The sequence below is a fragment of the Aulonocara stuartgranti genome (genome assembly GCF_965226115.1).
Source record: "Aulonocara stuartgranti genome assembly, chromosome: 15".
NCBI classification, from domain to species: domain Eukaryota; kingdom Metazoa; phylum Chordata; class Actinopteri; order Cichliformes; family Cichlidae; genus Aulonocara; species Aulonocara stuartgranti.
The window spans coordinates 39,957,674-39,973,729 of record NC_138951.1 but is presented as its reverse complement, the minus strand read 5'-3'; the positions used below and the strand labels follow the sequence as shown (position 1 = coordinate 39,973,729).

The 16,056-nt window shown below is 40.3% G+C and overlaps 1 protein-coding gene across 2 annotated transcripts in view; it reads left to right on the top strand.

Annotated features, from left to right (window-relative positions):
• The window catches only part of negr1 (neuronal growth regulator 1), a 228,596-nt gene that overhangs the window by 98,895 nt on the left and 113,645 nt on the right, over window positions 1–16,056 (top strand). For both annotated transcript variants that reach the window (XM_082505589.1, XM_082505590.1), the window contains exon 2: window positions 13,589–13,827. In XM_082505589.1, coding sequence (XP_082361715.1) covers window positions 13,589–13,827 — 239 coding nt within the window. The remainder of the gene's footprint in view (window positions 1–13,588; window positions 13,828–16,056) is intronic.

Sequence of the window (16,056 nt, the reverse complement as noted above, 5' to 3'; positions counted from 1 at the left end):
TTTTTGAGGAGGAACTGATTGTGTCCAGGCAGATCATTTTAAAGCTGAGGGGTCCTGATGGTAGAAGCACGCTCACCTTTATATTCAATCCTCAGTCAGAATGGCCCCACCTGAAAATACTGTAGATCCTCTAAACTTTACATATTTATTTTTCAGCTTATTACACCCAGCCTTTTCCCTGGATCAGCACTGTTTCATGGTGGGAGTCTCTGGAAGGTCATTTTTCCTCACCAGCAGAATGTTGAAAGGCTCCTGGCTGCTCCATGATTTTAGGACACTTTGAATGAATGAGAGATGAGTGCTACATTCTTCATGTGGGTTTTTAGCTTTGTAATTGACAAAAGCATTGATCAAATTGAACTCAAACAGAAGCGAAACAAATTTCTTCGTCCACTTGTGTGACAGCCTGACAAATGGGACTTACAGAATATTCTGACCAAATTTGTCAGCACCATTTATTGCATTACTGTGCTTGACGTGGCGGCCTTTCGCCGTGCAATTTTTATTTGCGATTTGTCTAACATATCTTATTGTTTTCCATATGCTTGAATCAAGAGGTTGTAGTCATTTTAACTTTTTCAATTTTGTTTGTTCTACCACACCAGGCTTGTTTATTTCCCTATTTCTGTGGTCATTATTACCAATATCCAAAACTATTCGTGGTTCACCCTTATTTTCAGAAATAAAGATTTCTGTAAGACTGACATCGGTTTTCAGTTTAGGCACCTCACTACAGGAAATCTGGAGGATGTGGGAAGGCAGCAGTAAAAGTGTGCAGGTTGAGATAGCGAGAGAAAAACTAAACAAGTAAAGAGTAAAAATATAACCCCAAACTCACTCCTGTTCATGATGTTTAGGTGGCCACAAACACACAGCTCAGATGCTGTAAAGCAAAAGAACTCTCTCTAAAATACTGTACTGCTGTGAACAAGAGGGCTCAGCTCACGCACCACCATCCTGAGATAATGTTAGCTGAACACCATCCAACAGTGGACACACTTAGGTTCACAAAGCTACCTCCAAACTCAGAGCAAACTCAGTGGTCAAGTTCTTGCATCTACAAAAAAAAAATGAAAACCAAAAAAACAATGGTTGTCTGGTGATTGTATTGTTTTTTTTTCCACATTCTGTTACCGATTGCAACTTATGGTGACTAAATTGTTTCTCAGAGGTTGAGTGTTACACAATTATAACCACTTTTCATTACAAAGTGTTTGGACATGTTGCCTGACAGGAGGCAACCTTTCTGCAAACAGCTGCAGTCTGATGTGGACTGTCTGCAATCACTCTCAGAGAGATTGTTGAAGGTTTTCAAATAATTGCTTAATAATTTATGAAAGCAGACAGACTGAATGAGTCTTTTTCATTAAGCATAACTTGAGGGCACTCGACTCAAGTGGCTGCCAGCTGGTTGTATTCTGGTTATATTCCTAAAGAACAGGAAGGTTGCTGAGCACAAATGTATCAGTTAAATATGAATTTCTGTCTATGCAGACAGCTATGATATGTGATTTTCAGTGATTTATCACAGTTAATTGCTCTATTATCAGAAACTGATTGCATGTTATAGCCAACTAGACCTCATTCAACTGCAGATTGATGTCAAACTGATTGCAGACTGAATCTGTCTTGTACCAACATACATGTATATGGATGTGTTTGCTGACAGTATTAGTGTGCATGTAATGTCATTTTGCAGCTTGCAACAGATATTGACGAAGTTTAACTTTGAAGGCATAGTTTAAACTTGAAACGTAGCCTCAAGTTGAAATATATGTGTTTGCAATACTCAGCATATCACAAAATGTAAAAAACAAATTGCAGTAATATAATATCATGTGTGACGTGTTGTGATTATATCATATCATGGGGTGTCTGGTGATTCCCACCTCGATTTAACAGGCACTCACACAGTACTGCAGAAGTGTGAAAGATATCCATGAAACACCGACCGTCAGTGCCTGCTAGGTGATAAAGCAGAAACTCAGTCTGGGACTGTCTCCCAGCCAGGCCAACGTCTCTGCAGTTTCGTGGTATAACAGTACCGTATACCAGAAGGGTTTAGAAGTTTGTTTGGAGATTGTAGAGCCGCAGGATCATAGTCTCTTCGATATATCCGGTTGTTCAGTGATGACGCGACGAATCCTACTTCCGGGTCTAAAGTATTCTACGTTTAATATGGCTTTTGTGTTGTTAACATGTTTAATGTTATGTATTTTCTTCTATTTGATCTCAAAAAGCTCCTAAAACAGTCAGTGATCACTGTTGACCTCCCTCGGCTTTTATTACCACTAATCATTTATTTAAGCTCAGTTTTTAAAACCTTAGGATGTAACTACAGCCCAGCCCATGCAGCAGTATATGAATGACTAACCTCGTATTGTGGATGGATTATCTCAGTTGTTCTCCTGGCTGAAGTTTGGTCCTTTTACAGCATCCTGCCATGCGATTACATTTGTTTCTGACCACTGACAGCACTCACGGTAACTTTTATCGAGTGGAAAAAAAGTTAGCTTGTTTATATTATGCTAACATAGCTGTGTCGCTAGCGGTCACGTAGCACATCATTATATACCAGCTAGCCCAACTTCAGTAACCGTACAAACGTCACTGCTGTTTAGTTTTCTGTCTTCATTTATGCTGGAAATGATAGCAGAGCTGTACGTTTTAATTTGTTTCCAAAACCCCGCAGTCAGGACATGCTATATTGTATTTAGATAGAAGCTAGCGAGCTAACTCCCTGCTAACTTCTAACTCCGTTAAATGTCATAAATTCCGTTTTCATGGATGCCTGGATGTTAAACTCAATTGTTACACCTGGTAGAGCAGAACGCCGATCATTTTATTAAAGATGAAAGACTTTAGACAGTTTTTCAACTCTCAGTAATGCCACAGTGATCGTTTGATATATGGACCTGCAGCAGAGTTTAGACCCAGACACGGCTAGTGACGTCAGACTGAACAACCGGATTGCTTGATTTATACAATTCATGGAATTTGGACAAATGCCAGGACTGACTGTGTACAGCCTGTCAGTGCGTTTGGCTGGTTGTGCTTCATTATCACTGACAAATTCTCAGTACAGTTTTAAACCTGGTGTGAGACATGACCTTGTTGAAGTAGGGAGTGGGTAGCATGTTGTTAGTATACCAGTACATTTCAAGTTCAGGCTTATGAATGATACCAGGGAGAAAAGGGCCTTACAGTAGGAATGTTTTCGTGTCTGAAACTGTAACAATCTTCAATGCATGAAGAGCAGCATGTGGTGAGACACTGCCAGCGTGAATGCTGATCTGCATACAAGTTTGTCTCATCAAAAACACTCTGGATCAGTTCATTAGAAATGAACAACTCAATAAAGCCAATTGGCTGTTCTGGATCAGGAGCATCAACAGCATCATTGAGAGATTCAGGATTCTCTGTGGAAGTAAAGCTTCAGGCCCAGGAACTAGAGTTACATGGTTTACTGAGGCCCTTACTTGATCACCGTCCACACCACAGAGCTTGAGCTCTACCCCATCCAAAAGCTTCACCTCCATCCCTTTTCCTGTGTTTGACCTATAAATAAATAAATTACTAAAATATAAAAAAGGAATATTTTTTATTTAGGAGCCGTGTCGTCCAGTATAACCAGGACCCCCTCTGGCATGTGAAAATGGAGAGAGAATGGAGAAAGAAACCTGAATTGTTCAGCTTCTTGTCTGATGTAATATTACAGGAAAACTCAACAGTTATCAGTTCTGTATTTCACCTCTCACATCGCAGATATTTAATGGATGCTCCTGGATGAATCTAATTATCAAACAATCTAAATCTCAGGCTTAAAACATGTCTAAGTGTCTTTCCTCTTGCATTTCTGGCTGCTGGGAACAGAGAACAAGACCTGAGCTGTGAATCCTTTAACTCTGTTTCTGAAGAATCACAGTCTGAAATCGAACTGTCACTATCAGCAGGTTGATGAGCAACCTATATCTCTCCTCGGGTCTCTGCCCAAGTCCTCGAGTTATCTGTCTACTCCCGACACGTCTGCCATATGGATGTGAAAATTCAGTGTCAACAACTCCATAGTCCATCTCACGTGGGTTGTCGCATCTGTGTGGCAACTGTCATGACTCGACCCACCTGCTCCTTTTAAAGTTTGAATCACAAAGTTGACAAGGCATGAATTATCAGAGTTTGAGTCCATCAACAGCTCCAAGGTTTGCACGACCACATATTTCTTCCTGAATAGTCTGTGGTTTTGCTAGGGGTTGATTTATTTTGCGTAAAAGCTCTAAGCTGCTTCTCTCAGAGCAGATCTTCTTCCCAGAAATGCTGTAATATGCCATCCCTAACAGCTTTCGCTGTTGTCTGACAGTAAAAAGACAGATTGGTGGAATATCTCGACAATGGCTGGGACATACTATTACACACAGATTTAAAAGAGATCCGTAATATCTTAAAATAGATTATGAAGTGCATAGGAAGAGACCCCAGGATTGAGGGTGATGTCATGAGCCATCCAAAGCTGTAAAAAGACTAGTTGCTGCACTCTGAAGTAGATGGAAGTTGTGAGCTAGGTTGTAAAGATAAGAAGCCAGATGGGCAGTGAACGTGAGAGCACTCAAACTGCCCTCCACAACGTCTGATGTAGTGAAGTTGCAGTGTAGTGACAAGTGTCAGCAAACCTGTTGGAGAATAGAAATAGTACAGGTCCGACTGATTTGAGCGTTCTGACTGATTACGGATCAGGACAAGCTGTGATTAGAAGTGTTTTCTTTTTAATGTGATCTTTTTCACATAGAATAATGACAAGTACCAATTGCACTGTCATCATCAACAGTTAAACAACTACATAATAGTAATAATAACAAAACCCAATCTTCATAATTGGTCCTCAGGTTCAATTTCAATGGTGGATAAAGGAAAAATAATAATAACAATAATTTCTGAGTAAAATCTGCACAACATGTCGTGCTGTTGTCTTCATTTCAGATAAAATAAAAACGTTTCCATTTCTTAAAATGCAGACATCGTTTGTCTTTAGTCTTACTTAACTTTTACATCTAAAAAAATCTGCAAAGGAACACATCCAGAAACGCATTTATTTCCTTTGCCAAACTGGAGGGGAAAAAAATTGTGAAACAGTGAAATATGTTTATGAGGCGAGATGTGTGGAGTTGGCGCCAAGGAGAATATTTACAGTTGAAGATCTAGCAAACATTTGTATAGAGCAAAAAGAATCTGGGTCGCAGTGATGCCCCAGTGTTAATTATGATATCTAATCAAAGAACATGAATGAGTTTGGCTAAATGGATTAAAATCAGCCTCATCTTTCCAGCTTCCATACTGTAATTAATGATTTGTCATCATTCCCCATTCATGTGAGGTGCTGCTCAAACACCAGCTCATCACTTTCCTTTCTCCACATTATGCACAATCACCGGGGTTTGAATTGAATTCTTTTCTGAAATCCAATATATGTTTAAAAAACCCACACATCTTGTAATGGGCCAGGTTCCTGTGCGCTCATTCGTCAGAAACGGGGATAAACAGAAATATCAATTAGCATATATTTGTGTTGTCAGAGCTGCATCAGACCGGAAGTTCTGATGTCTGTGAAATAATTACCTGCGCTTTGTATAAGCCATGGGCAGACTGCTACCTGGGGAGGCTTCTAGAATAAAGGCAGCCTAATGAAAACAAAGCTCACCTTAGGTGTTAGTTTTGTGCTGCTATGCCTGGGTGAGCAGATGAACTGGGGGGTGGGGCGAGAAAAAACGACTTTTGGCTGCTCTCTCATTCACGAGGGGTCGCCGCAGCAGGTAGCGCCTCATATTTGATTTAGCAGATTTTTTACGCCCGATGTCCTCTGTAACACAACCCCAAAGGGATTTGTCTCCTCCCGGGATCAAACTGGGGCTCTTTTTGCTTGTTAGGCAAATGCGTAAACGACTACACTGTGGAGCCTACTAGCAGATGAATTTGGGAAATGTGGCAGAAACAAAAGACACGCCCAATGGCATGGCCTTGCAATAATTTACATTTAATATCCAAGGTCTTTGGTAGGTGAAATAGCTTGTTACTTTTAATCGAAAATTTCCATGTGGGTTTCATTGAATAATGTGGGATTACTTTAAAATAGCAGAATTAAAAGAAATACATTGCAGGCAAAAATGCTTCTGTCCCCTCTCCAAGCAGCTAAAGCGTCTAGAAGCAGGACTGCAGATTTGAGTTTGTTGGTGTGTCAGGGGCATTTACCACCACAATTTATCACAATGTTGTATATATATATGTCATCTATATGTAATGGTTTTACACTACTGATCTGCCCGAGGTCTACGCTCCATCAAATTGCTCGATATCACAGGCAGCAAAAATGACTTGGCCCAACAGCAGCCTGAATCTGCCACACCGAGATGTCTCATGCCAGACCTGTGATCAGTTCCCTTGTAGCTCCTACTTCAGTCAGCAGCAACAAAGGAAGCAGCCACACTAAACACCCTCCCACCCACCCGAGACAATGTGCTAATGTAAAATGGCCTGTTTTGACACACTGCTTTGTGAGCAGATGAACAAATACGGGCATTGCTTTAGCTCTGTGGTGAAAGATGACAGCGAGATAACAATAATGATTTCTGCAGAAAGAGTGCAAAGGCACTCAACGGTGATAAGCAAACTGGAAAAACCAGTGCAAGAACATCGAGGCCTGGGTCATCAAGATGAAGAAGAAATAATATCAAAACTCCTTGTAGAGATCCTGGCTCTGTTATATGTGTCCGCAGGCCATAGTTTTAGCTGCGTGGCTTTGTTAAAGTAAAGGTTTCCCCCGAAATCTATGCTTGAAAGGTGGTTGTTAAAAGTTAGTTTCCTCTTCAAAAACAGCAGAACAACAACCATATCAGCAGTTTATATGACCACAACAAAGAAATGCATGTCTTATGGTACCAATGGATAGCAGTATAAGTGGTTTATACAGCTAGACGAAGCCTGTGCTGCAGCAGTGTTTTGAGACCTTTTGATAATTTTTCAAGCCTTAAAAGCCTGTCACTGTTAAAGTGCATTGTAACTGGCATCTATACAAAGCTGACCAGAGCTTCTGATCTCTTCTGAAGAGGAGACTTTTTTAACAGCCACCTATGAAGCCAGCGTGAGTGATTCTGAAAGGACAATTTTAGGTGAGAAAACATAAAAATCAATAGCAGCTACACTGGAGACTATGTTTTCTATGGCGACCCTGTTTTACAAGAATATAATGATGAAAGTCTTGGAAGTTGTTGACAAGTAGTCCACATTAGTGGGCTGCACACAGGTTCATTGAACACTCCTACTAGTCCCGCCAAAGTGTGTTAAATTATAAGTCACTGAAGGGCTGTGATCATACATGTAGGCATCAAGCCTCCCAACACTTCTCTCAGCTGAAAATACATTAAAAATTGGCTTTATGTCACCGTAATGCGATTTAGTATCGACCACGGTCAATCCGAGTAATGAATTTGCCACTTGAAGCCCACAAATCTGCCATTATGTGAATACAGCACATTAAATAATCAGCACATCTCTAAAATCTAGTGTACAAGTGAATTCTTATTTTGTTGAAAAGCAAAAAAAACTCAGAAACGGAGTGAAACCTGCCTTGAGGCTCCTTCAGTAAATCTTGCCTGAGGGCAAGGAACACCGTGGCTCAGGTGGTCAATGGGCTAACTAACTGACAGGTCTGTGTGGGCTCTCCACAGGATCTGCACTTCTCTCTTGTGCTTATTTAATTTTACCCACTCTCACATTGTTTGCCACTTATTTGTCACAATGCAGCAATGCTTTCTCTAAGGGGAGAACCAGCGTGGACGAAACCATTGTCCTCTACCCGCTTTCCTGACAGACACTTTTTTGGCATAGGGAGTAAAGAGCTTTGTGGTTAGTGCCAAACTGATTTCCTCGGTGGGTTTACTACTGGTGCTGGCAGTCTGCGTGGCATGTTGACAACGGCTAAAGAGCCAAACTTGATTGCCTCTTTTCCTGCTCATTATTACAGTATTCGTTACAGAATATGATGCGATTTCTTAACTACAGTCAGCACTGGGCTTGTGAGAGTGCTTATCCCCATGTTGTAACCTTTACTGAAGCTAAACATAACCTGTGTTGGTGCTGGTCTCTCAGGCATCGGAGCATGCTCTTATAAACCACGTTGAGTAAACTGAAGGTTGCATCATCGTCTGTGGAGGACTATACCTTGTATGTTTAAGTTGTAATCATATTTATTTTAAATGTTACAATTTTCACGTCCAGTTATTAAAAACAAAAACAATAATTCAGATAGCCAAGAAGACTGAAAGAGAGCCTTTAGTGAACAAGATCTAACTAGAGGAAGTCCCGAGGTTTTTGAAAGTCATCCCATGGAAGGACTGTGAACACTTGTCTGGAATTATATCTGTTTAGAAATCATTGCTGCCAACAAGATACAAGCAGGTCTCTGAGGAATGTGACACTGTTCCTTTGCCCCACTCGGTACCAGCAAACGCCCCACAGTGTCCCTAACCAAAAGATTAAAAAGTCCCTAAAAAGTTTTTTAAATTCAGAAACTGTATCCAACATATAATTTCAGCGTTAAATAAACATCAGCTGGTGGTCTTTGGTCAATGTCTTGTTATGGTTGAAAAATATTCCCAGCTGTATTTATTACTTACTGAACATTGCTGGTTCATGCTTAGATGTTCTAGGAAGAGTGAAACACGTAGGGGTTAAACTGGGATTGTGCAGGTGGGGACCCCCAAGGTCGGGTGTAGCGGTGTAGTATGAAGAAGTGAATTACTTAGAAATAAGTCAAATATTTGCTTGTTTTGTGATATAGATGTTTCTTTGTGTACAGGCTGTGACCTGTGCTGCTACTCCTGTATTCACTGCTTTTCACAGGTTTAGCACTTTCACTTTCACAGTTCAATAAGATATAAGCAGATGATTCATGAGCTACATGGCTGATTTCCAATCCTTAGACACTATAACGGGCATATAAAAAGTAAAATTGGGTGTCATGATCATTGCCCTAAATAATAATGATTTATTATATATATTTGATTGTCTACGTTTGACCTAACCTACCATTTACCATGAACAGGGTGCTCTGTACCAGTCCAGCCTATGGTGGAGACGTTATTCACCACATTACTACAAACTAAGCAGTGTAACCAACACTAAACTGCCTGGCATTTTCATGCAACCTTTGAATAACACAAAATTAGTATACTTGTACTATGGAAAAGCGCAATTTAATCCGCACATAATTTATAGCTCAAGTATCTGATTTAAAAGCTCTAAAAGGAATGAGGACATTACATGAAAGGTTTAAATTTCCACTTTATCAGATTTCATGTGCCGAGAAGTCTTTACCTCCATTCCCTTTCCTGTGTTTCTTACATCTTTCTCAGTCTCTGACAGTGTCACTTATAAACTTTCTTTTCCTCTCCCTGGGAAATAAAGAACATTTATTTGCATTTTATATTATCTGTAACTTCAAAGAACTTTATTCTGTTTATGCTTCTCGTCCAGCTAAATCCTGAAGTACTGCGACCAACTGCATTTACATCTACACCAGCTCACATGCATGAGAGGAAAAAATGGGCAGTCCTGTGGGATATGATTATTTTCTTATTATTGAGAAAGTATCTCCTTGCTGTCACTGGAGTAACTCCAGACTACAGGACACAAAAAATGAACTCATCGACATAAACATTAACCTGCCTATCAGATTTAAATGCTCGTTAATTGAAGGTGCCAGAACGCCGTTACAGATTGTTCCAGCCCACTTTCACCCCTGACTCAAATTCACGATCTCTTTCTCTGGGGTTCATTTCTCATCCTGCTGAGGTAACCAACTTCAGACAAAAACAGCGGCATCACAGGGTTTATGATCCTGACATCAGGGGAAGGCTTATGGCGTTACAGTGGATGTAACAGCCCAACACGTTCATTTCACAATGGAAAAAATGATAGAGAATTAATGCAGATAGGCTTAAACCTTACCAGCTTTAAAGTGTCGTTTACATGTGAAAAAACATTCTCTGGTAATAATAATCTGTGTACATGAATAAGGGGTTAATGGTTCTCTGTTTGCAATCATTTAGCAAATTAGTTACAAAGAATGAAGACACATGCATTTAATTCTTTCAGAATAATTTGATTGATATTTCTCACTTTGCAAGAGACGTGTGGCTAGATCTCTGTTCTACATGGAACCAACCTGAGTACCTGTCTGTTTAAGGTTGATGTTGTGCCAGTTTTGATCAGAGATGACGGTGTATGCTTTTATAACTAATCATGTTAAATAATCTAAATTGCAACATTGAACAGAAAAAGTAATACTAATTTATTTTTGTTGTGTTCCAGTTGCCTCGTTTTCAGTGTTTAAAATATTTCAGTCCTTGTTGATTCAGCTGTACCTGTAGTTCCTTCTGCTAGCTGTACATGAGGCTTAAAACTGCAGATCACACAATACAGGAGGCAGGAACACAAACTACGGTGTTGTAATTGGAAAAGAAAATCAGGCAATAGCTGGCCTTTTCCACTCTGGGTGGGACCGTGATGTGATCTTATGCTGCACATAGCATGAGTCTATAAACAGCAGGGCTCAACGAGAGTGGAAGTTGGTTACCTATCTAAGAAGGTGGTGGTGGTGGTCGTGTACCTGCACCCTACATCAAATGCACACTGTGGGAGCTCTTTCTTGTTCCACTGCTCCCTCCAATATTTCAAAGTGATCCACTGAAAACTGCCAAAAATGACTGGCCATGGTTTGTCGATGCAGTTTTCAGTTAGTGCTGCAAACACAGACACTACTGTATAATAAAATCTAACACTATGAAACTTGAGCATATATAATGTTTTCATATATGTATATATGTGTCACGATCCGCAGTGGCAGACCGAGTGGAGAGTGTGTGGAGGACTCAGGTGCAGACACGAAACTGAGTTCAAACGAAAAGCGAGCCTTTATTTTGGCTGATGACATGTGGGTCAAACAAGGCAGAAGCACAGTGACGAAACTAAACTATAACTAAACTGGGAAACTGGCATTATGATGCCACAGAGAACTATGAATACAAACATGGTGGGTGAGAACACAGACGACGCGACACTGAACACAGCAAGGCTGAGGACCAAATACACACATGAGGTGATATGGGGAAGTGGAGACACATGGGCACACAGCTGACTAGAATGAAACAATGACAACACAGGGGAGAGTAAATTAAATGCAGTGAACAAAGAACAGACTCTTTCAAAATAAAACAGGAAACACGGAGACATAGACATGAAACGAACTAGACAACAAGAGCCACACAGACATGACACATAACGGGTAGGCGCACGAACCAGGGAGACTGAGTACAGGGGAAGATGACAGAAACGACAACATGAACTTGACAACATAAGACACACAGACATAAACACATGAAGGGCAAGGGAGACTTAACACAAGGGTAATACAATAACAAATGAGCTAGAATAACTTAATGAACCTAAACAAACAATAAACACACACACACACACATATGTATTAAAAAGAGAGCTACTTTAACCTCCTTTTACTTTTACCTCCAACAAGGCATTGTGCTTTTTGAAGGCTGGTGTACAGACTGTCGAGTACAACCAGTACAAAGGAAGTGATTCTAGCATCTGGTGATTTGCCAGAAGTAAACAAATGACTTAAATGAGCATGGCTGGAGCACTTGCTAGATGTGCTCTGTATGACAGGAAGATCAGATGGTGAACAGAAATTACTGATTAACTGGTTACTGGTTAAAAAGCTCAACCCAACATGCAATATCCCAGTTTTTCCAGGAAAAACACTACCTGGGTTCCTACAATATTAATACAATAATTACAATAATTTGGTGAATCTGTTGAAATAAAGTAACACCACCAACAGCATGATATGCAATATCAGTGACACAGTAATAATTCCAGTGACAGCCTAAATCAAACGTGTGGACCAAAGTAGCCTAAATATTATTGAACAATTAGCATTTAAGAATAACTAAACTAACTTAATCTTTGAACTCTTCAGGAGCTTCAGGATATTATCACATAATAATATTGAAAAATATATTTGACCTAAACTGTTTTATCTTGGGTCAAACGTTTGAACCAGCTGCTTAAAGTAACCGTGCCAGTAATTTCCATTCACCGTTTTCTCTTCCTGGAGCGCTGCTATCAAGTGCTCCAGCGATGCTTGGTTCAGTTCATTGTTTACATTTGGGTCGCACATCACCAGCTGCTAGTATCTCTTTGTTGCCTGATTGTGCACGATGTTGTGTGTTTGTCTCAAGTGGTGGAACAGAATCGACTGCAGGAGCAGTTTTCTTGCACATTTTTCAAATCACCGTTGTTCAAGTAACTTCCTTTTAGCTACTAAATCGTCATTTGAGACGTAATATGTGGCTCTTGCTGGCAGACATGCCTGGGCTTGTCTCGCTGTTCTGCAAACACAAGGTGTTGCTATGGCAATGATATCTAAATATGACACTTTAAGACACACATTAATATACCACCACAAGGCTGCCCTTGCTGGCACCCTGTAGCAGCAGATTCACACTTCAAATTAGGTAGTTTTCATTAACAGTAACTGATTGGAAAAGAAGGAAGGAAATGCCCTTTATTTTACTTGCTGTAAAAGATGCCGCTTCCTGCATGTTGCAATCACTGATAAAGCATCGTTCACTATTTTCTTTTCTATACTGTCAGAAATACCAGAAACATCTAATTTCCTTGAAATATCATCCTATAATTTTGCCCATCCCTGTTTCCCATTTTGAATACTTTAAGATTCCTGCCTTCAAAGACACAAACATATCTCAGTTTGGCACACGCTATGTCATTGTCTAAGTTTCTGGCAAGGTGTGTTGACAACCATGTCTCCCCATTGCAGTCAGTAAGTAACCTTACCTGGTGATGCAAAGGTTGAAGGTTTGAATCTCTAGACTGTCAACAGTGCTGCTCTTCGCACATGGGCGTGTGTTAGGGCAACAGGCACTCACAATCTGCTCGGACTCTGTTTGGAGTACAGTTCCAAGTGTTTCTTTTCTGACTGCTGTAGTTTGTGTCTTTTTGTCATAAAACTCATCAGTTTGCCTTAAATTAAGTCAGACGCACCTTCAGTCAGTCAACTGCTTAAGTATAAAGATGCCTATTAACACTTAACTGTTAAAATGCCACTGAAAATGTGACAAAGAATTTCACTTTGAACTTGTTTAGAGTGTCAACAACAGCGCAGTCTTTGTTATTCTGATGGCTTTGGGATAATTTAGTCTCAAAACAAATCAAATCTCAAAGCAACCTTGAACTTCTTACATGTTAAATCACTTTGTAAAGTTGATGAGATTTCTGTATTTTGTGAGACTCGCTTTTTGGCACATTAAAGATTTCACCTGTTTTCTGAGTTAAAAAAATAATAAACAGCAGGAGGTGTCTTCTAAATAGGAAGACAGTAATATTTGTCAAGAAAGGTGACATTTTCTAGACATTGCTAATAAGTCAAAGACATTCTTCAGCAAAGATGATGAGACGGATGTGTTTTTCCAAGTAAATCTAAATGTGTCTTTTTTTGTTGATCCAGGTGCTACTTGTTGGATGGGATCTCTAAAGGAGCCTGGCTGAACCGCTCAAGCATCATATTCGCAGGGAATGACAAGTGGTCTGTGGATCCACGTGTGTCCATAGTGTCCAGTGTTGGAGACAAACATGAGTACAGCCTTCAGATACAGAAAGTGGATGTAACTGATGATGGCCTTTACACATGCTCGATTCAGAGTGAACGTAACCCACGGCCAAAGCTCCTCAACCTCATTGTAAAAGGTGCGTGCAGGCCATGCGTGTTCTTTACTTTGTCTGTGTGTAGCATATGTATATGTTGGTGATTATCATAACTTACATTGTTCCATTTCCAAGCATGCACGTGTTTCAGTTGTCTGCACATATCTGCAGTTCAATTTTGGTTGTTTAAATCGTAGGCGCAGAGTTTTCAAGCATCACAAAAAGCGAGCTGCAGCTTCCGTCCTGTGCCTTTTTCTGATCTAACACCTTATGTCTTGCTCACAAAGGCAAAGGCTTGAGAAATTGCTTCGGTGACGGGAAACCGACATTTTAAGGTACATTGTATGCCCGCAGGCCATGCAGCAAAAAGCCGGTTGGTTTAAATTACTGGAGGCAAAGTAGCTTTAATCAGGCCTCTCTGGATTTTGTCGCAGCAGGCAAAACAAAAAGAGATCCAATTCTGATAACTTTTAACTACATCCTGCACTTGCTGATATGCTATATATGCACTATGCATTGCTTAGCAGACGATAATGTTGTGAATTTTAGTTTTCGACACAAATGTGCTGGCACTGAGCTTTTTAGAGGTTGTCTGCATTGGGCTTTATCTCGGGCAGCGTGCATTTTTTTTAGGGATTTTAATGGGCCCACCCGTGTTATGTTTCTTTTCTAGGCTGATGTGAAGATTTCATTAAAAAATGTCTCTCTCTTAATCCTAATATTTATTTCACAACATTGTCTCCTGGCCTACATTCACACACACACACCCCTCGGCAGGTATCAGATTAATTGAAAATGCACAACAAATTATTCTCATTCTGCTTTAAGCCTAGCCAAGTTAAGGATTAATTTATGAAAACATAATGTTGCACACCTCCGCACAAGCAGCACAGTATTAATAGAAGAGGTGAGGGTCAGGAGCACTGAAGTTTGAGCAGTGATATGTGAAATGTGCAAGTGGAAATAGCTCTCCAGCTGGCGTCTCTGTTGTGACATATGGAGAGAGCTTATGAAAATTCTTTTCAGGCATGTGATCCTACCTGCAGTTTGATTTGTTTGTTGTGAGCCGTAATTGAAAATATTTGTTTCGCCTTTATCCACGTTAAACTGGTACAAGAGCACTAGGGTTTGGAAAAGAAAAAAAAAGAGTCACATCAATTCGCAAACAGCACGGACGGCGCTTCTGTAAACTGCTATCCTGTGAGGTAGCACTTTTCGCCGGGGATAAGAAGAGTAGTCAAAACAAATCACTGTTTACCTTCTCAGGTGTCCGTCCCTGTTCAACAAGCAGCACAACATGAAAGCAGCGCGCTTTTAAAACAGTCTGTTTCCCCAAATTTCTTAATCTGCTGCCTGTAGTGTGCAAATATTTACAATGTGTGGGCGTAGAGCGGCAACTAAGGTTGGTTTCGAAGGTACAAAGTGGTGTTTGAACAATTGTGCTTGTTTGGCTGCTGATGAGAGCGCATTCACTGTACTGCCGTTCAAAAATGGCCTTTGGTTAACAATCCTAACAATCCTGTCGGTTTTAAAGGGTCACAGAATTTAAATGCTATACTCCTGGTACTTTTTTATAGGTCCTATTTTGGAGGACGGACTCCACCCCATCCATTTTCGTGTCAGTCCACAAAGTACAACGTTTCATAGAAAAATCTTTTAGTTGATTGTAACTTTCTGGCAAACCTGCAGACAAAATTGCAGGTAAACATCAGCTATCTGAGTGAAAGTTGGAGGCAAAAACTGAAATCAACAGTGAAGTCCAGGTTTTATTCTTACATATAAGAACACGTGAAAAATATGAGATTTTTTCTGTCAGCGTGATATATTTGGCATCAGTAAATCTCAAACGGAGACAGGATTAGAAGAAAGTGAAAGATCGCACTGACTTTGTGGAGCTGCACCGACACAGCTCTGCTGATCCGTCTGTGCAGGTTAGCATAATAAAGTTACAGCAGGTGGATAGATAGTGCATAGAGCTACAGATTAGATTTAGTGTGTAACCTCCTTCTTGGGCCGGTTGTCGTCACTTTGCTGAAAAACTTTTCTGGTTGAAACTCGGCCTTTCCGATTCTGCTGTCGTCACCTTCCTGTTTGTTGTTACCTGCGTCAACTGTGACCACATCACAGCCCCATAACTGTTCATGCTGGCGCTTGACTCCCTGCAGTCTTCTTCTTAATGATGGATGTTATGTGTGCTGAATCAGTGCTGATGTAAAACAGAAGAAGTTGAAGCGTTTTCTCCAGAAAGTCTCATCTTTTCAAGCCGTTGTA